At 41.2% G+C, this 21,654-nt stretch overlaps 1 protein-coding gene across 1 annotated transcript in view; it reads left to right on the forward strand.

Annotated features, from left to right (window-relative positions):
* LOC119855182 (cystathionine beta-synthase-like) overlaps positions 1–13,270 on the forward strand; it is a 62,512-nt gene extending 49,242 nt beyond the window's left edge. Inside the window, 4 exon segments of the mRNA XM_043506654.1 lie at positions 1,320–1,428; positions 8,104–8,188; positions 9,596–9,630; positions 9,633–13,270. Of these exon segments, the coding sequence (XP_043362589.1) occupies positions 1,320–1,428; positions 8,104–8,188; positions 9,596–9,630; positions 9,633–9,707 (304 nt within the window). The 3' untranslated portion in view covers positions 9,708–13,270.
* Positions 13,271–21,654: the final 8,384 nt, after the last annotated feature.

Raw genomic sequence — 21,654 nt, forward strand, 5'->3', positions numbered from 1 at the left:
TTTAATAAAACTGAGGGTGAACCACCACTCTGCAGGGTTGGGTGTTCTCCGTAGATTCTTCATGGCATTTTGCTGCAGTGAAACTGGAAAGTGGTCGCTAACCTGGGCCTAAAGAAATTTTAAAAATCTCAAACCTTGAGGCCACGTCCAACATCTTCATTCCCTCAGCCTCCCTTGGTGAGCCTGCTGAATAGCAGAAGTTGAATGCTGATCTTTGGTGGGCTAGTGGTGACCTTAGCCTTGTCTCAAGTTTCTTATGGAGGCCGGCAGAGACTATTTAAATCTGCAGGTTCACGTAAACCACATGCAGTCGTGGTCAGAGAACTGAGTGATTTGAATAGACAGTAGAGGAAACCACTAGTTCACCCAAACCTTCTATTACTAGCTAGGAGCTCTGAGTCATGCTACTAGTGTCCATCAGCCTTGTCATTTGGAATCCCCCTGAATTTAGCGTGTGCCAGCACACGCCACAGTTTCAGTGGGAAGGACCCAAGACTATTTGCCCCACTTCCATTTTGGCTCTGGTAGTTGAGCACAGTCAGGTAGGAGGGAGGGTCAGTAAAATAGCTAATTACAGCAAAAGTAGGGAAGACTCCCATTTTAAATGTAATCCAGCCAGGACATTCACACCCAAACCCAGGACTTTCCCAGAAAACCGGCATGTCTGATTACCCAAGTTTTGAGTCTCCTTGCAGAGCAGAGTTCACTTGGGGGGTATCAACACAGCAGCGAGCCTCCCAACCCAGGTCGACAGACAAGGGCTTTTGTTACCACACTAAAAATAGCTGTGTAGACCCTGGAGCTTAGGCTCTGAAGTCCCCCCCCCCTTCCCTAAGCCTCAGAGCTCAAGCTGCGGCGTCTACACAGCTATTTTTTTACTGCAGAAGCAGAAACCTGAGTCTGTCAAGGTGGACTTGGAGCGGGCTGCCACTCATTGTGTAGAACACACCCTTGGTGGCTCTGTCTGCAGTGAGGGTGCAAGAGATAAGGGAGAGCTGCATTGTCCGCCTCCCCGCGGCGCTGGGGACAGGGTTCGGAACCTGGGCTGTAGCCCCAGCAGGAACATCTGCATTACTATTCCTAGCCCCGCAAGCCTGAGTCAATTGATCCAGGCTCTGAGCCTCAGAGCTGTTGGTTTTTTTCTTTGCGCTGTAGACATCCTCAGAATCTGAGAACACCTCTGAAAATGGTGATCTACACCATTAAGCCAGTTAAACTGACTTTTGGCCATCCTCTGAGGAAAGCCTGCTGCGAGTGCGGTTCATGGTCTCTAGAAAACCCATGAGTGTCTGCCATGTTTGACCACACCTCCTCTTCAGTGTGATTTTGGGAATGGCTTACCCTTGGGAACATGCTTTCTTCGTACTTGCTGGGAAAGTTCAGCCACAGATCATGTCGGCCAAAGTAATCTACAAGCAATTCAGACAGGTAAACCTGCTCTGTCATCTACTTTATTGTTAAAGTATGTTGTAGGTATCTGAGCATTACAGTGACATCAGCTAGAGTAAGATTTGAAGTAGGGCCATACAGAATCTTCTCTTTGAGAATGTGCCACTATGATGGCAGACCTGGGTTTGGATATCTTTTAGACTCTAAATTCAGACGGGGGTCATTGAAAGGCTCCCAGACTTGAGTTGGTTTATGGTGCCTGCAACAGAATATGAACCCTGGTGGGTTTGATAGGGACTTTTTCTTGTCATTGGGATTTTCTTTTCATGTCCCCCTTCCCCCCCCAAATCTGAATTGTAAAATGAGTGTTGTTAGCCTCCATGGGAAGAATCGTTGAACTTCAAACAGCTCTTTGTGTGTAAATTCCAATGGCAGTTGAAACCAGCAAGTGCTCGCTTTGCAACGAAGACTGGAATTGTCACAAGCTGGTGACTGATTAGTTCTGACCGCCATCAAAGTGCATGAAGCATTATGCCAGGCAAGTCCACCGGCAGTCCAGATGTGCCATATTTATTGTACAGTAAATGGGGATAATGGAACTGAGCTCCCATGGTAAAGGACTTTGAGATCTACTGATAAGCACTACAAGAACTAGGTGATATCATTAATTGGGGAGCTTATGACACTCAAAATAAATAGTAAGATATTATGTTTTGTGGCAGCTTTCTTCAGGCTTTAGATTCAATATTACATTTATAGTAAATAATTAGATCCATAATGGATCTTAATTATTAATATTTAAAATTCTGGAGAGGGAATTGTATTCAGCTGTATCTAATTCTTATAGTATGTATAATCTACTGGCTGCTTGTTTATAGCTTGGGAAAAGGAGGAGCGCTAGTGCTTTACAGACAAAATGAAAGAAAAATATTTTTTTCTCCCTAGACATCAAATCAAACATCAGGTGAAACTCTGGTGTGTAACATAACTATTTAGTTCCTGTCGTCCCTCGCTTTGCTAGTCCCTATGTTGCTCGTACCTGCATGGTGTATTCATTGTTGTATCTCTAATAGTCAGTTCTTGTGCCTCTCCTCCATTTTCTCCTGAAATACGCTGATTGAACATCCCTCTTTTCCCAGCTCCATCCCCTGGTATTTGCCACTGCTAATATGCTGGCACAAATACAGTTCTCTGTTTAAAAAAAAAAATCAGAATTACTATTATTATTAATTATTTGTTTTGCTGTAGTACCTAAGAGCCCTAGTTGTGAACCAGGACCCCATTGTGCTAGGTGCTCTACAGACCCAGAACAAAAATAGTCCCTGCCCCAAGGAGCTTACAGTCAAAGTATATAAAAGAAAAACAAAAGAATCCTAGATGTTTGCTTTTTTTTTTAATTTGGAATTAAATTTTTATTTAATTTAAAACTAATTTGGAATCTGTGTCAGTGAAATTGAGGAAAAACTTAAGAGTCCTCATTGTCCCCAAATATGGTGTAAAGAATTGTTTGAAGGAATAGATCTTTTAAGGCCGACTTCAGATAAAATGGCTATGTTTGGTGTGACTGGAAGGCAAAGCAGTCCTAGTGAAATAAGGAAACTTCTCTCATGTATGGGAGTCACAATAATTTTCTTACCAACTGGTCATCTTAGATTTGAACAAGAATTACTCTTTTGATTTAAAATGACCAGCTATGCATTTAATCTCCTGAAGCCATGAAACATTACAGTCACAAAATAACCTATTCAAAAACAGGTACTTCAGATTACCGAATAGAGAGGATGGGCCATCCTTGTGAGAAAGGCACAAGACTTGACGCAGGGAATCTGAGTGTTATTGGGATTAACAGCAGATCCCAAAGTGTGCTGGGCATTATGTAGGTGTATAGGAAAAAAAACCAGCTGTCTTGAAGAGCTATCAAACTAAAAAGGCCAAACAGGACACAGTGGGAAAAGTGAGACTTGACAATCAAAGCAATCATTGGGATTGGCTGCGTGTTGCTAGTTTTTCTGCAGTTTTTTAAAAACTCTTTGGAGTAGAAGTAGGTCAAGGGGGAATATCAGGAGCATATGTTAGCAGGGAGCAGCAAAATGTTATAGGGAGTGGATAGTGGAGGGAGTGTGATGGAGAGAAGAGACCAGAGCGATAACCAATTTCCTGCATGACCTTAGTTTTCCCCATCTGTAAAATAGGGGAATAATATTCCTTCCTCACGGGAGTGGTGTCCATCTTAATTCCTGAGTGTCTGTAAAGTGTTTGGAGAACATCAAGGTGCTAGTAGCCCAAGGTATATAAACGAATATGAACAGGAAATAGAAAAGATATTAAACCTCAACAATTTCCTTTTATATATTTTGAAAATGAGCCTCTATTCTTGCTCCCAAGCTTTTTGCATGAATAAGTCTGGGTGCCCAAGGGTTTGTATGTTCTCAGGCTCATTTTTGCTTGCACAAATCTAGCAGCAACATCACTTATCTGATTGTGTGTACACAATTTGTTTTAACCTGAGGCTCTTTACTGGAACAAGTTTTTTTTGCTGTAAGCTAATCTTTTCCCTAAATAAAACTTTCCTAACTGATTGGACGTCACAAGGCATCTGTAATTATCATGGCCCAGGAGCTGTATCCTGGGAAATGATGACTGGTCTGGGGCATTAGTTGCCTTGTGTCACTAATACCAACAGGTCATTCATCCCTGAGAAATTTCCCACATTGAGATAGTTGTTGCTGTTTCAACTGAGAAGGGGAGAAATAAAATTTTTAGTGGGAGATGCATTTTCTGTTTGTAATGACACATCATTAGAGCTGGTGGGAACTGGAATTTCCATTTGACAGGGAATTCCACAATTTCCAAATTTGTTTTTTCCAATTCAAAGTGAAACAGGAGAGTATTAAAAATGCCCACAGTATTTTCAATATTTTGAAAAGGTTTAGTCTGAGGTCAATGAGAAGATTTTGTTTGGATTTTGACTTTAGGATTTTTATATTTTTAATTTAATTTTATCTTATTACTGACATTTTGGAATAAGATGTCAAACAAAGTCACTGAGAAATAAAGAAGTCAAATGTTTCGCTTAGATTTTTTCCAAATGAAACTTTATCAAAATGAAGAACATAAGAATGGCCATACTGGGTCATACCAAACGTCCATCCAGCCCAGTATCCTGTCTACCGACAGTAGCCAATGCCAGGTGCCCCAGAGAGAGTGAACCTAACAGGTAATTATCTAGTGATCTTTCTCCACCCTCTTACAAACGGAGGCTAGGGACACCATTCCTTACCTATCCTGGCTAATAGCCATTAATGGACTTAACCTCCATGAATTTATCCATTTCTCTTTTAAACCCTGTTATAGTCCTAGCCTTCACAACCTCTTCAGGCAAGGAGTTCCACAGGTTGACTGTGCGATGAGTGAAGAAGAACTTCCTTTTATCTGTTTTGAACCTGCTACCCATTAATTTCATTTGGTGGCCCCTAGTTCTTATAACTTTTTTATATTTACTTGTTCCCATAATATAAGAACTAGGGACCACCAAATCTTTTATTATGGGAACAAGTAAATAACTTTTCCTTATTTACTTTCTCTACCCACTCATGATTTTATATACCTCTATCATATCCCCCCTTAGTCTCCTCTTTTCCAAGCTGAAAAGTCCTAGCCTCTTCAATCTCTCCTCATATGGGACTTGTTCCAAACCCCTAATCATTTTAGTTGCCCTTCTCTGAACCTTTCCTAATGACAGAAATGCCACATTCTCCCTGTCCCACCTTCTATTTAGATGCGACATTCTGTATATGTTTCCCAGACCTGAAGAAGAGCTATGTGTAAGCTTGTCTCTCACCAACAGAATTTGGTCCAATAAAAGATATTACCTCACCCACCTTGTCGAATTGGCATTTTCTGAGGAAAAATGGCCCATCAGAAAATTTTCAACCAGCTCTGCAGCTCATGTTTAGAAAACAGCGCTCTCCCCCTCACCCCCCCCCGGTATGTTATCTAATCAGATGATATGAAACACATTTCAACATTCCATTTACCAGCGAACAAATCAGCTGTATCTTGCCTCTATTAGCCAGAGGATAGAGTTTCTGCCAGTTGGTAAGAAAACTTTGAGCCTGATCCTATACATGGAAGTTTCATTGACATCAGAAGGAGTTTTGCCTCCATATGGAATTGGGCCTTATGTGCAAATTGCATGGCATCACATCTAACCCTGCCAGTCTTAGGGAGTCTTGAAGGTGTATTTTAAAAGGAAATGAGAGGAAATAAACCATGCCAAATTCTGAAAGTTTCCTAGGATTTCCATTATGAATAACAGATGCTTTTAAATTGAAGCATGCATTGTAGTTGCAAATTGTACTCTCTAGTGGTGACTCGTTCTAGCTTGCCTTTGCTTTTAACAGTCATTGCATATATATGTATTTGTGACACACATCAGTGTTTACCAATCTATGTGCAAACCCAGGAACTAAGAAAAAGTAGGTGATTTATATAGATTTAGCTTAAAATGCTTGCAGTTAGTCTTGGGAAAGTCTGTGTGCTACCGATAAAATATACGGCATAAAGAAAGGAAAACTCAAGCCTGCGTGAAGGGGGAAGAATCACAGTCTGCCTTGAGCCTTACTGAGTCAAGCCCTGGCTTGCAACACAATAACTTTCCACATAGATAATCCCTCAGAGTCGTATCCTGCTCTTGATCCACATCCAGAAGTCCCACACTGGTTGCATAGATGAAGTGCAGTATATTGCCTCTAATTCCCTGGGGTCTATCTCAGTACAGTGATAACAGGTGTGGTTATCTTTCCTCCCAGTAGAGCCCACTTAGTATCGGATGTACCCTTTGTTGGCAGACTCTGTCCTGTATGTGCAGAAAAAGGGGCTCAAAGATCTGACAAGGCTTTTCCCGGTCTTAATTCAGTTATCCTCTCCCATAATAGCTTGGATGGGGTTTTTTGGTCTCTGCATTTATTTTTTTTTAAATGTAAATGATACCTTTGAGGATCCAGGCTATATGGGCACCTAACTCCTATTGATTTCAGTGCAAGTTTAGGAACCTAAATACCCTTGAAAATCTGGGCTGTTGTCAATTTGCACGCATGCACGCGCACACAAAGTACAGTAAATAAACACTTTGTTGAGTCAGTCTATCCTGTTTCCCCTCCCCTCCCCCTCCACACCTTTTTTTAAAAAAAAAAAAAGGTGCAAGTCTCCCATAGTATAGGAGTCCAAACTCCATTTTCCAGTTCAGGCCATATCACTTACAGGAGAGGATTTATATCCCAGTCCCACACTGAGCTCCTTGCAGGATAAAGGCTGTACTCCAGGGGTAGGCAACCTATGGCACACAAGATGATTTTCAGTGGCACTCACACTACCAGGTCCTGCCCACTGGTCCGGGGGGCTCTGCATTTTAATTTAATTTTAAATGAAGCTTCTTAAACATTTTTAAAACCTTATTTACTTTACATACAACAATAGTTTAGTTATATATTATAGACTTAGAAAAACCTTCTAAAAACATTAAAATGTATTACTGGCATACAAAACCTTAAATTAGAGTGAATAAATGAAGACTCGGCACACCCCTTCTGAAAGGTTGCCAACCCCTGCTGTATTCTATAGAAGGCAAGTTCATCTGTGGTGTAACTTCACAGAAGTGTCCTTATAGGGTGACCAGATGTCCCGATTTTATAGGGACAATCCCGATATTTGGGGTTTTTCTTTATATGGACTCCTATTACACACACACACACTCACACCCCGATTTTTCATACTTGCTGTCTGGTCACCCTACATCCTTATAAAAGGTACAGCTGATAGCCCATATTACTTTTGGATGGAAAATCACCCAGTTAATATACCAGATTTGTTTTCAAATTGATGGGAGCACATAGATAATACCAAAAGATGATTGTTCATAGAATGCTATTTTTTGCTTTCTTTTAAATACCCAGCAAATGAGATTAGCCTGTAGGGCCAAATTTTCAAATGTATTAGGCACTTAACTCCCTTGGCAATTAGGTGGCTGAATACCTTTCAAAATCTGGTCTTTAGTGCTTTATTGTTCTATGTTGCTAAAGAAAAGCCTAACAATAGTTTAAGCAGGTTCATTGAATTCTTGATTCTGAGTTCTTTGTTTGTTGCTTCTGAGTAATATGTTAGCTCGGGTTTGGGTTTTTTTTGTTTTTTTTTTGTTTTTTAATGGCTCTTCTTGCTGCTACCCTCCCCAAAACATCTTTTTTCCAAATCAACTGGCAGTCTGATTTCCCCACCCCCTCACTTCCATTCCCTCCGGAGTTGTACAGGTGAGTATAGTCTTATGTTACATAGTAACATTCTTTCATTACCCACGGAACACTGATTTTTACCTCTTAGTTTTTTAAAAATCTCTCCTGTCTTTAGTGTGTGTGGGTGGGTGTGAAAATGAAAATTTCAGGTGCTACTTCCCCTGGATTTTTTTCTTTTCTTTTTTTTTTTTTTTTCTTTTTGTCCAGCTTTTTTCCAAAAACCACACCATTAACAAACCCCAAGAACTCAGTGGGACATGGATTCATTAAGTAATAGTTTTAGTGTACAGCACTTTAAACATGAACAACGCTATACAAGTGCTAATTATTATAATTTTAACGGTCTCTAGGATGGTGGGGGGCGCTGTTGAACTTTTATGTTATTACAGGACACTTTGCTTTTAAGTTGGTAACTTTCTCTCTTTAGATTCATCTGCAAGACAGCTTGGGGAAACTTTCTCATATCCTGGAAATAGACCACTTTGCTCTAGTTGTACATGAACAGATTCAGTGTGAGTATAACATAACACTCCTTGTAAAAGGTTGTGTGTGTGTGTGAGAGAGAGAGAGAGAGAGAGAGAGAGAGAGAAAACAGTACCAAATGACACCAGTGAGCTGTTATGTATGAGGCATTATATATTGTGTGGCAAAAGTTGGGTAAACAAAGGCCCCAACCACCTTACTCGTGTAGATATTCCTGTATAACACCATTACTAACATTGGATCATGAGAATGATGAAATAATTAGAAACATTCTTTACAGTGAGACTCAAGAAGCTCAGTCTGCTTAGCAGACAAAGAGTAAATTAACAAAGAGTAAATTAAGGGGTGACTTAATCACAATCAGTAAGTATCCACGTGGGGAATGGAAATTAGATAAGAGGGCTCTTCCAGCTAATAGACAAAGGTATAACAAGTTCCAGTAGCTGGAAGTTGAAGCTAGACAAATCAGACTAGGAAAAAAGTGCACGTTATAACAGGGAGGGTAATTAACTGTTGGACAAACTTACCAAGAGTTGTGGTAGAACTCGCATCACTGGAAATTCTTAAATCAAGAGTGGATGTTTTCCTAGAACATTGCTCTAGTTCAAACAGGAATTAATTCAAGGAAGTCCTGTGGCCTGTGTTGTCAGAAGGTTAGACTACATGATCACAATGGTCCCTTCTGGCTTTATAGTCTTAAGAATCTATGAGCATTGTGACCATGCACCACTTTGCACTGAGAAAATGTTTTTCTGATTGACCTCTAGCTTTTTTTGTGGGTTCTTAAAGTTGCTGTAGAACACATCATAGCATCAGAGTCATTCAAATTGTTCTTTCCATTGTGCATTATCTTGCATTTTTCTATAAAGAATTTCACCTGTTAGTGTGTTACCCATTTGTTTGCTTTGTTAGATCCCTCTAAAGTGACTCTCAAGCCCCTGTAGACTTCACTAACCTAAACAGTTGTCTTTTGCAAATGTTGCCTCTTCACTGTTCACCCCATTTCCAGATCATTCAAATAATGCTAAATATTAAGTCTCCTAGTACAGCAATGTGAGGCACTACACTGCTAACGTCTTCCATGTTGAAAACACAACTTATTCCAAACTTTTATCTCTCAGCTACTTCTTAAGCCATGATATAAATTTACCTCTCTTCCCATGACAATTTAGTTTCCTTTTGCAACCTTATGAGGAAATTTAGCAAAGGCTTTCATTTCAGTAATTCCTAGAGTGCTGTCAATAAGAATGGCAGCTCACCTCCATCTGAATGTACAATCGGTTGGGTAGGTTGGCTTAACCAGACCTGCGGGCCTCTAGAATTTTGGAGTCATAGTTGACTTCTAGTTTTAGGCAGCAGTAGATAAAAATTGAGTATGTGTGTTTTGGTTTGAGCCTTGCAAAGGTAGGAAAAATCTTCTTGTGTTTTTTCTGTAGATCACAGTGACGGCTCCTCCAGTAAGAGACAGATGGTGTGTTTGGCGTTGTTACAGCCATTGACTTGCTTAACTTTGTGACTGCACGGGAGCGGGAAAGAAGGGCCACCTAAGTTCAAGGACCACTCTGCAACATCTTCCATGGTATTTTGCAATCTCTAGAAAGAATCAGGTCTCTCTCTCTCTCTTTTCCTTTGCTAGAATGTTCTGTCTCATGTTTTGTTTTTAACATTCTAAAAATAAACACAGCTGGAATCATCCCGACTACTGTAATATAACCAGCACATCTAAATGTTGCACAGCTTTTCAGAATTGTTAGCTCTCAGCCTGCTGAAATTGGTTGACCTGGATAGAATTTATATAAAAAACAAATGTTAGACCTTACTGATTGTATTTAAAGTCTAAAACACTGTTAACACTTAATTGAAGGTAATAAAGTGAACAGCCAAGCCATTGTGTTGGAAGCTGAGGCGGAGAGCAATCTTGGAAGACTGCCTATGAGACTATGTGTTGCTCATTAACATAGAATAAGTCAGACTGGATTTGGTGACAATATGGGTATGCCTTACCTAGTAAATATTTCTGTATCTTTTCACAATGCGATTGTTAACTTGAAACAGGGTTGAGGTAAATCCTGGACTCCAGCTATAGGGTTTACCTCCAGCAGCTGTTTTGAGTCAGAGCGATCACTTGCCTTGTCTTGACTGAAATATTGCAATAAGATAGCTAACACAAGGAAGTGATCTTACTGTAAAAGCCACACCTTTTATTAGTGAAGACACAGCTTGTATCATTATTTTTGCCTGGCTGAATAAGCACATGTGTAAACAACAATATATCAAAATCAGATCAAGCTGTCTAAAGAGCGGAATTCTTAGCAGTTATGGCATGTTTCGTGCACAACAAGAAGGCAGATCTTTCCCGTGAAAACTTTTATCTAAGACTGACCCTACTTGAACTGAAATTCTTATGCCTACACTGGGTTATATAACGTCATTCTTTCCCGTCAGGAGCAAGGCGGAGGCCCTGTAAGATCCTTTCATAGCAGCCCCCTGGCCTCCTCAAGTGCTTCTGAACTCTAGATGTTACTGCAGGGAAGGAAAAACTAGCTTCTGTGATGTATAACAAAACATAAACACAACTACGACAAAATCCTGCCCCTTACTTAGACATATATAATGGACTACAGGCAATAGGGCTGCATATGTCTGAGAGAGGGCAGAATTTGGCCCATAATATTTAACAAGTGTACTGAATACACTGTGGCCATATTTACCGGTGCCCCACTGCAATGGCATTGTCTGAGCCAGTCACAGTGGAGGGGATGCTGTGCAGTTAGCTAGGTGTAACTGTATGGATTTCTTTTAGTTACAGAGGCTTCTGGTCTCTCATTTGTATCTGACTTGCATTAGTTTAGTGTTGCCCTTTCTCAAACTGTTCAGTCCCCCTAACCTTGTAATCTGGCTAATAGCAGCTCTCAGCCACTCTGCAGTGGTTAACATGATAACTCTACAGTTATGGGGGGGGGGGAATCTACTTCCTATCTCTATTATCACTGCCGTGATCCTCCTCTGATAAATATTTGCCACGGTAAAGCTCTCTGCAGCACAGAGATGCTGTCTCGGCTTCTCACTCCCTTTTGCTGTAGCAGAAAAATTCTACAGTTTACACAAAAACTCCCAAAGAAACTGCAGCTGTCAATCAACTAAAAGGAATTTATATATGTGTGTGTGTGTGTGTATGTATATGTGTGTGTATATATATATATATATATGTGTATGTGTGTGTGTATGTATATGTGTGTGTATATATATATATATATATATGTATGTATGTGTGTGTGTGTATATATATATATATAATAATGAAAATACAGATGGGTGGGGTTTTATTTATACATACGTACATACATACAATATAAAACCGCACCCATCTGTATTTTCATTTCCCTCCTTCCTTCGATCTCTGCAGGTCAGCAGGTCTCTTAGCCATACAAATGCGTCACATTTGCTTTGCAGTTTGAAAATCTGCAGCCCCTGCCTCCCAATTTAGTTTTGAACACAAACTGTAAACAGAAATATTAGTTATTTTGGAGACAGTAGCCTTGCTGGTCTGGAGAGGAGAGAAATTAATGTGTAATGGGAGATGAGAGTTAAGACTGGCTTTGGACGTTTCTTTACCTTCTGTAGCATGACCATCTCTATTTTGTTTTGTAACTGCTTCTCTTTACTCTTAAAAGTTGAATATTAAAAAATATCATCATTATAACAACTTCAGGCTGCTTCATGTTAACTCTTTAATGTCATATCCATGGCTACTAAATGCTTCTGCCTTTGGCCTCTAAGCTTATTCAACCCAGGGTCTGATTACCTCAAACACCAGAAGTCCCCTGAAGTTACTGTTATAACAAAGTTACACAAAGTGTCTGAAAGACTTAAAGCTCTCCCTGTTGCTTGGAGCCAGTGAGCAGCTTAGATAGCTTTAAAGAAATGCTCCCTTCCACTTGGTCCTGGACTGATTTAAATAATTTTCTAACTATTGATGGAACAGTACCATTGGGAGGGGATCTTATAGACAGTTGCATCTGGCAGAATTGTCCCAGTCCTGAAATGGACTTGGAGGAAAAAGTAATCGAATGCAGTGGTCTGTTCAAAACTCCCTGTGTATTCTATGGCAGCAATCTCAAACTGTGGGTCGGGTTTGCCTAAAAATCTCTGTATTTACAGTGCTGTGAAGACCAAATAAGGCTGGCAGAGAAGTGTGTGTATTTGAGAGAGAAACTCAAGTCTTGTGTCCAAAGCTTGAATAGAACTATTTTTACTGGGGGGGGGTGAGTGTGTGTGTGTGTGTCTGCACCCTCCATATTATCTAGCTTTTTTGTAAACGGATGCTGGCTATCTTACTTAAAACTACTTTACACAGGGATATTTGTTGAAATGTTGCATTGCATTTGTATGTCTTTCTCTTTAATTTCAACCCTTTTGGTTTACTAGTGACTCTGTAAAACATTAGTTTTCTTATATGAAGGCAATTTTTTAAACTAAATCTGTGTAATTCATCTTTGCAAGGTTTCCTAGTAACTTCACGTGTCAGATAAGGATTTAGAGAGCTTTTAAAGTCCTTTTTTCCACTCATGCCATTTCTGTGGCTGACTCCAGAATTCCATGTATGTAGTGTAATTGCAGGCCATGTTGGTCCCAGGATATAGACAGACAAGGTGGTGAGGTAATATCTTGTATTGGACCAACTTCTGTTGATAGAGACAAGCTTTTGAGCTACACAGATCTTCCTATAGCTTGAAAGCTTCTGGTCCAATAAAAGACTCTCTCTCTCTCTCTCTCACCTTGTCTCTCCAGAATTCCATGTAATTCATTTAATTGCTCCTGCTGGACAGACGTAATCTTCAGAGTTCACCACTGGGTGCTGTCTTAACCATAGATTGCAATACAGAGCTTCATGCAGCAAGTAATACAGTGTTTTAAATGGTGTTAGCCATGCAGAATTCATTCAACGCTCTTTCTTACTGTTAATGTCAACATTTAAGGTACTCTTCAGTAATTAAGGGAAGTCTTTTATGTTTTAAAAGGAACATATTCAATACAATGTGCTGTATTTATTGCACAAAAGTTCAATGTACATTATAAAGAGTTCAATAAAGCTACTTGAGTGACTTAAATGGATGGTATATTTTTAATTTTGCTGTTGGCAGTCCAAGTTGAAAGTACCTTTGACTATAGACCTGTTGTGTGAAATTTCCATCAGTCATAAGGCACCACCCAGTTCCAATTGGTTGGCTGTAACTTTATCTGCCCTTTTTATCTCTCTGGGAGGAGCTTGGGATATGTGCGGATCCTGGAAGAGAGCCATGTTTTCTCTGCCCTATGTTTCCTAACAAAACACATGCAACAGTAAAGATGCAAAACTTACGCACACACACAAAAGGCAAATGCTAAGGTGTTTACAGCAGCATTTACTTACCCACATTGCAAGCCTGTATTGATTACTAATTGGACTGATATTTGCATACATGAATAAATAGGAACAGTACGGATCAGTTAACATGCTATGAGAACTTGGTGTCTTTTTTAGTTGTACAGTAAACTCACACTGTTAATGATGCTGTAACAAAACTTTAGTTTTTAATTTTCTTTCTTTTTTTAAAAAATAAGCTGTCAGGGGAGAGGGGAAATGCTATCTGCATTGTATGAAACTACTTGTTTGTGTGTGTTGCATAGTTACACAATGTCTCAGTTAATTGCTCATCTTAAACCAGAGCAGAAATGGTTTATTTGCCATGCACTAAAGTAAACATTTAATCTCCTTACAAAAATTAAGTTATAATTTGCACGGCAACAGCTCTTCATGTGGACTAGCTACTTGTGAAGTTTGAAGCTCAAGTCTTTCAGATCTATGTGTATGAATATTTTCATTTTTTTTAAAGCAGAGAAATTATATTTAGAATGCCCCCCAACCCCCATCAATAATAGCTAGACAGATATTTTTCCTCCAAACCTCCATTTTTGGTATCAATCAGAAGATTCGATTTTGTCCTATTTTTTTCCCCTTTCTTTTTCTTTTTGGAATGTTTCAGCCCAATGGGAGAATTTTGCAAGAAAGGAGTGACTATAGCACACTTATAATTGAAGTCACAGTGCAACATTTGCTCTGTTTTGTGACTTAATGTTTTTTCTTAAGTTCGACTTTTGAGGTGTTGATCAGTGACCCAGTCTAAAAGTCATTCTTGGACAAGAGGTCCTGGATTGCTCAGTGGATGTGTAATACAACACGAAGACACCCTGAATACCTCCTAGATTACTGGTTGAAATATAGCCCACCTAGGTAGCGACTGCAAATAACTTCCATCAAATGTTTGGTAGCATATAGAAAATGAATTCTGATCATTTCAGTTCAATATCTAGTGGACAGGTGTTGCTTGCAAACCCACTGTTGCAATGATGCAGCACTAGTGGTGCCCACAGCAGAGAACAATGGCTAACGGAGCATGGGGGAACAGGGCAGTCTTAGCCATAAGTTTAAAGCTGTCTGCCTACGGTGCCACTTTCAGTGGAGCAGCAAGAGTGTCTCTGATCACTCCCTTCAGTTCATTCCCAAACTCCTGTTCAGCCTGCAGTTTCTATCTACTTGCTTACTTACCCCACTCCAAAAAGGGTTTCCTGTTTCTGCTCACTTGTGTGCAGCAGTTCCAAACATGCCCCCAAATCCTTTGTACATTTGCTTCTTGAAGCACTATGCAGCTAAAGCGAAGGACTCTGGGGGTACCCTTTGGTTCTAAAGGCAGCTGCTGTGGGTGACTGATCAGAAACAGGGACCCCCTTTTGGTAAGAGGAAGTGACACTGATGGGAGACATGGTGGAAGGGAGGAAGCCTAGATTTGCAAAACAGGCAGGTATGCCTGGGGTTGATAAATGATTGAACCCTCCTCATCCCTAGAGGTGCTCCCCCTGAATAAGGTGGGACAATGCTCGGAAGCTTGCAAGGTGCAATCTTTGCTGAGCCCGTTCTGTAGATAGAGGACTTCAGTCCACAAAACGATCTTTCATAAGCGATAAATTCCCTTTTAGAAAAAAGTCCTGTTACTGATGGAGGTGCCTGTATCTATCCCCTCTGGGTGGTAAAAGCTGAAAGTCCCACAGACATGCTGGAGATGGGCAGAGGGAGCTCAAAAATAAAGGCAAACCCCCCAAAAATTCCACAATATTGTCTTTTTAAAACAACTCAGGATTTGGGGGGGCCCTAACTTAAGAGTTTTGAACCTGTGGGTTTGGCAATGCTGGGATTAGCGAGGAAAAGGAGGTAGTCGGTGCTGCTCTACCCTACATGCCCTCAATTTGGGGACACAAGGAATTCAGGACACAGGCGTAGCCCAATGGTCAAAGATTTCTGATCTATAGGCATAGGGCACAGGTACACACAGCATGATGGGAGGAGTGGTAGATACGCTGGAGGGGAGGGATAGGATACAGAAGGACCTAGACAAATTGGAAGATTGGGCCAAAAGAAATCTAATGAGGTTCAATAAGGATAAGTGCAGGGTCCTGCACTTAGGATGGAAGAATCCAATGCACCGCTACAGACTAGGGACCGAATGGCTCGGCAGCAGTTCTGCGGAAAAGGACCTAGGGGTGACAGTGGACGAGAAGCTGGATATGAGTCAGCAGTGTGCCCTTGTTGCCAAGAAGGCCAATGGCATTTTGGGATGTATAAGTAGGGGCATAGCGAGCAGATCGAGGGACGTGATCGTTCCCCTCTATTCGACACTGGTGAGGCCTCATCTGGAGTACTGTGTCCAGTTTTGGGCCCCACACTACAAGAAGGATGTGGATAAATTGGAAAGAGTACAGCGAAGGGCAACAAAATGATTAGGGGTCTAGAGCACATGACTTATGAGGAGAGGCTGAGGGAGCTGGGATTGTTTAGTCTGCAGAAGAGAAGAATGAGGGGGGATTTGATAGCTGCTTTCAGCTACCTGAAAGGGGGTTTCAAGAGGATGGCTCTAGACTGTTCTCAATGGTAGCAGATGACAGAACGAGGAGTAATGGTCTCAAGTTGCAATGGGGGAGGTTTAGATTGGATATTAGGAAAAACTTTTCACTAAGAGGGTGGTGAAACACTGGAATGCGTTACCTAGGGAGGTGGTAGAATCTCCTTCCTTAGAGGTTTTTAAGGTCAGGCTTGACAAAGCCCTGGCTAGGATGATTTAACTGGACTTGGTCCTGCTTTGAGCAGGGGGTTGGACTAGATGACCTTCTGGGGTCCCTTCCAACCCTGATATTCTATGATTCTATGATTTCTATGCTCACCTGGACAAAATATCTGAGTCAGCAGGTAAGGTAAGTGACAGTTCTTTCTGCCCCCAGTTAAACCTGTGCAAGTGTGCTGGAAATACAGTTGCATGAGCACAAGTGAGGGCTAGTTTTAAAGGCAATAATTACATAAGGCACTCAGTCCTGTTAGTGAATAAACAACAAGTAATGCTTCTGCCAGTCAGAGTTGGCAGCAATGAGGGCCGGATTCAGTATCTAGGGGTTCCTTTTCAACAATACAACCCAAAACTGGCTCAAAAACCCTCACCCAGTGACCTGGGACAATTAGACACCACTCCCTGACTTCCTGTAAGAAGCAATACTTCCCCTTTCGCAAGCGCAGAGTCTGAGTTTAGCAAGAACTTCTAATAAAAGGAGGTTTCAGAGTAGCAGCCGTGTTAGTCTGTATTCGCAAAAAGAAAAGGAGGACTTGTGGCACTTTAGAGACTAACAAATTTATTTGAGCATAAGCTTTCGTGAGCTACAGCTCACTTCATCGGATACATTCAGTGGAAAATACAATGGGGAGATTTATATACACAGAGAACATGAAACAATGGGTGTTTATCATGCACACTGTAAGGAGAGTGATCACTTAAGATGAGCTATTACCAGCAGGAGAGCGGGCTGGGGGGGAGGGAGGGAAACCTTTTGTAGTAATAATCAAGGTGGGCCATTTCCAGCAGTTGACAAGAATGTCTGAGGAATAGTGGGGGATGGATATAAACATGGGGAAATAGTTTTACTTTGTGTAATGACCCATCCACTCCCAGTCTCTATTCAAGCCTAAGTTAATTGTATCCAGTTTGCAAATTAATTCCAATTCAGCAGTCTCTCGTTGGAGGTCTGTTTTTGAAGTTTTTTTGTTGAATAGCAGCCACTCTTAGGTCTGTATTCGAGTGACCAGAGAGATTGAAGTGTTCTCCAACTGGTTTTTGAATGTTATAATTCTTGACGTCTGATTTGTGTCCATTTATTCTTTACGTAGAGACTGTCGAGTTTGACCAATGTACATGGCAGAGGGCATTGCTGGCACATGATGGCATATATCACATTGGTAGATGCGCAGGTGAATGAGCCTCTGATAGTGTGACTGATGTGATTAGGCCCTATGATGGTGTCCCCTGAATAGATATGTGGACAGAGTTGGCAACAGGCTTTGTTGCAAGGATAGGTTCCTGGGCTGGTGGTTCTGTTGTGTGGTGTGTGGTTGCTGAAGTGAAGAAACGGATTGACAGAGCTGGAAGAGTACCCAGAAGTCACCTACTACAGGACAGGCCCAACAAAGAAAATAACAGAACGCCACTAGCCATCACCTTCAGCCCCCACCTAAAACCTCTCCAAAGCATCATCAAGGATCTACAACCTATCCTGAAGGACAATCCATCACTCTCACAGATCTTGGGAGACAGGCCAGTCCTTGCTTACAGACAGCCCCCCAACCTGAAGCAAATATTCACCAGCAAATATTCACCAACTTACTTGGGAGTGGGTCTTTTGCTCTGGGTTTATGTTTATGAACTTAGGTGCCATAAGTACTCCTTTCTTTTTAATAAAAAGAGGGAAGTAACTCAGCATTAATTTGGGAAAACACTGCAACTAAGAGGACTAAGAAATTTATTTGAGCATAAGCTTTTGTGAGCTACAGCTCATTTCATCGGATGCATTCAGTGGAAAATACAGTGGGGAGATTTATATACACAGAGAACATGAAACAATGTTCTCTTGCACCAGAAACACTGTCCCAAAATAGATCTAATACTTAGGCCTAGGTATCAGTGATTTCAGCTTTGCAGCATGCAACAAGACTCTCAATTAAGTCTAAATTACCTCTTTTATTATACTGTGGAGAGAGCAAGGGTTAAATGGTGTCCAGGACCTTAAACAGGGCCCTCACCACCAAATACCTGTCCCCACCCTCTCAACTCATTGGGCTTTGGAACCCATGCCTAGTGAGTGCCATTAAGTTGACGGTAAGGCCCTCCATTGGGGTATGCCAGGCACAGTTCTGCTGCCCTCAGTTCACACAACAAGGATAGCATCCCTTTATTGTTCCTGCCACAATAACAGGGAGACTGGGGATCCAGCCCCAGCCACGCGATTATTTGGGCAAGCAATTCCCATCATGCTGAGTATCTAAGCAGGGTGGGTGTGTTCATGCAAACAAGATCAACTCCTGAAGTCCTTTTGCACAGCTCACCACTAGATGTCAGAGGAGAGCTCATTCAGACTGTTTACATCCATAACACAAAAATCCCCTGAGGACACTAGGCTAGAATTGTTTAGATTTAGTAATGCAGAGACGGCCAAGCTAATTGCTTAAATACAGGCAGCAACAAGAGCTAGATCCATAAAGGCACTTGGTTGCCATAGTTCAACATTTAGGCACCAGTGAGATCTTCACAGCTCCTCCTCAGTTATTCTCTAAACTTGTAGGTGCCTAAATTCCCTAGTTGCCTAGATCTCTGCCTGCAAAGTCCCCATAGAACCTTAGCTCACACAGGTGAGCATGTGTAAAACTGCCTAAGTCCAGACACTGCCAAGCTACTAGGTGCCCTAGCTCACACCTAAGCCCCTAGATAACCACCCATCTGGTAGCTGTGCTCAGAGCATGCCGACTGGCCTCGCACAACAGACAGCTGAGGGCAACTTGTGTATATACATGCGCTTAATCGCCTGCTGGTCAGGGTATTCATGGGATGTGGGAGATCTGGTTTCAGATCTTTGCTCTGCCTTATTTAGAGCAGGGACTTGAACTTTGAGTTTTCATATCCCAGATGAGTGTCCTAATTCATTGGGCCAGAGGAAGAGCATTGACTTTGTCGCTCAGTGATTCATGCACTCACCTGGGAGGTTGGGGACGTGAGTTCTGGTCCCTGGGCCAATGAATATTAGTTCTACACAAATGGAACCACTCCAAGAGGAGGGCTTGAGAAAAATCCCAGTATAGCCTAATGGTTAGGGCACTCAGGTGGGCAATGGGAGCACTATGTTCACATCCTGTTCCAAATCAAGGAGTGCAGGGGATCTGAAACAAAAAGGATTGGGTTTCTCTTCCTCACCTCCTTTTGGGAAACCCCCTTAGGAATGTCTGTTAAAAGTAAGGAGTGTGTGGACCACCATGTGCCATGACCAAGGCAAAGTATTTACCAGTTGCAGTGGGGGGCTTGGTTGAAGAAGAATGTGTTTTACCTTTGGGTGATGGCTCAAGGAAAACAGAGACATCCTCCGTGTTTTAGAACTGTGCTGCGCTGGATTGTTCTCATAGAAGACATGAACAATTTACTGGGAAAAATATAAGAAGCGCAGGTTATCCCACAGCTTGTATTATAATTTTGCCAGATAACAAGACACCCCAGCTCCTTGACCACACTGAGACGTATTCTTCTTTCCTCTGCCAAACTCTGAGGTAACACAGATCTGGACATCTCTGAGGGCACCAGCAATGAAGGAACAGCTGGGAAGAGGTGGTGTACTTTAAAATTAATGTGCAGGTGATACAAACAAATACTAAAGTCTTTTGAAAATATAGGCCCTATTGAGCCCCACATTGTGGTAACTAAGAGAAATTTTGAATTTCCTAAAACGTGATTGTTGTATTCAGTTGTATTCATTCAATTTCTGTCTATAATTCCATAAAGATTAGGACTTAACTTTGATACCCTCACTCATGTTGAGCAGTAGCTTACTTTGTAAGTGATACTACTGACTTCAGCTGGATTACACATAAAATCAGATATACTCAGCATGAGCAGAGGTATGGAATCTGACCCTTAGTGAGAAGAACGTTTTATTGTTTTTTAAAAAAGACTTTAAAAGATTTCTTTTCTTAATGAGAAAAAAGAATAGTTGATAGATGTTGTTTTTCAGGTTTCAGCCATGGAGTGAAGCTTTATGTTCATATAAAGATTGTATAATAAGCATACAGACTTCTGATATAGCTAACTACTGATATATTTTTTTCAACCTTAAACAGTCATAATTCATACAATGTGAAAGTGAAAGGACCAAGTCCTCTATTGGCTAGCATAATTCCATTGACTTCAATGGAGTCATGCTAACCAGTAAAGAATTTGTCTCTAGGCTCTTACATCAAAACAACTTTACCTTAAGGCATCCTTTAAAACCAGTGAAAAATGTTCTGCTTTGAATGTTCAGACCTGCCATTTTCAACTTTGCTAGACTGTTTTTCTTCACATGTGGGTGGATTTCCCTCCTCCTTGAGGAAGGCTGCACTCACACCAAGCTTCACACTATAGCTTCAGTTACTTTTTAAAAAGCCACAGGAAACATTTGTCACAGGGAAATGTGTGTGGTTTTCTCCTTCCACAATGGAATAAGCTTAAAAACAAGCACTGAACCAACCTGCCTCCAAGTTTCCCCCAGAATTCACCTTTGTGCTGCACCCATCCTTCCTAATGAGAATTCTAGATTCCCATCGAAGAGAAAATCAAGCTGAGAGGTTGGCTTTGTGGTCATGAAATTCCTAAGCAGCTGGGCACCCACCAGTTCAAACTAGTGGAGCCAGATCAGCGCTTCATCCTTTCAAAGGCAGAGTAAATTGAATAGTACTCAATTAATCAATGTGAAATCTTTCAGATGATCTTTAAAAAACAGAAGCCCTATCTGCTCCTTCTAGACATAACTTATTCAATGTGAGAGCAAGGAATTTCCCAGATGTCTTTGCCCAAAATGTGCCATCTTCTCTCTGCTACTGTCCTATGACGTGTTGCAGTCTGGTTGTCTACCTTGGTGCAGCTTTCCTGCCCGAAGAAAGTTCATTTCAATGGAAGCACTCTGAGGTCTTTCAGGGTAAAAGCTGGTATGTAAATACAAAATCTGAATGCACCCCGCCTCTGAAGGGAACTGTCATGCAAAATTTAAATAAACAACTGCCATTTACTTATATGATCTGGTTTTTTTCTACTGTTAATAACATTTGCAGATGGAACTTGAACATTGCACCGTAGGAAGGTAAGAATATACAACATGTACCACTTTGTTTTTTTATGTTATATACTCATGATGAAATTAATGGGAGTTGTTTGCATGGAATGAAGATATGATGGAGTGTCAGAGCTAAACTCTGTTCCCCACAAGATGTGTGGGCTGAACTGCCCCATCATCGGAGCACCACACGTTGGCAAGGCAGCATCAAACCAATACAAAATTCCTGTGTCTTCAGTAAAGAGTGTGCAAGGCAGATCTGGCTGTGTGAGGAGGTTATAGACCCATG

This window comes from Dermochelys coriacea, chromosome 1, assembly GCF_009764565.3.
Source record: "Dermochelys coriacea isolate rDerCor1 chromosome 1, rDerCor1.pri.v4, whole genome shotgun sequence".
In the NCBI taxonomy this organism is placed as follows: Eukaryota; Metazoa; Chordata; order Testudines; family Dermochelyidae; genus Dermochelys; species Dermochelys coriacea.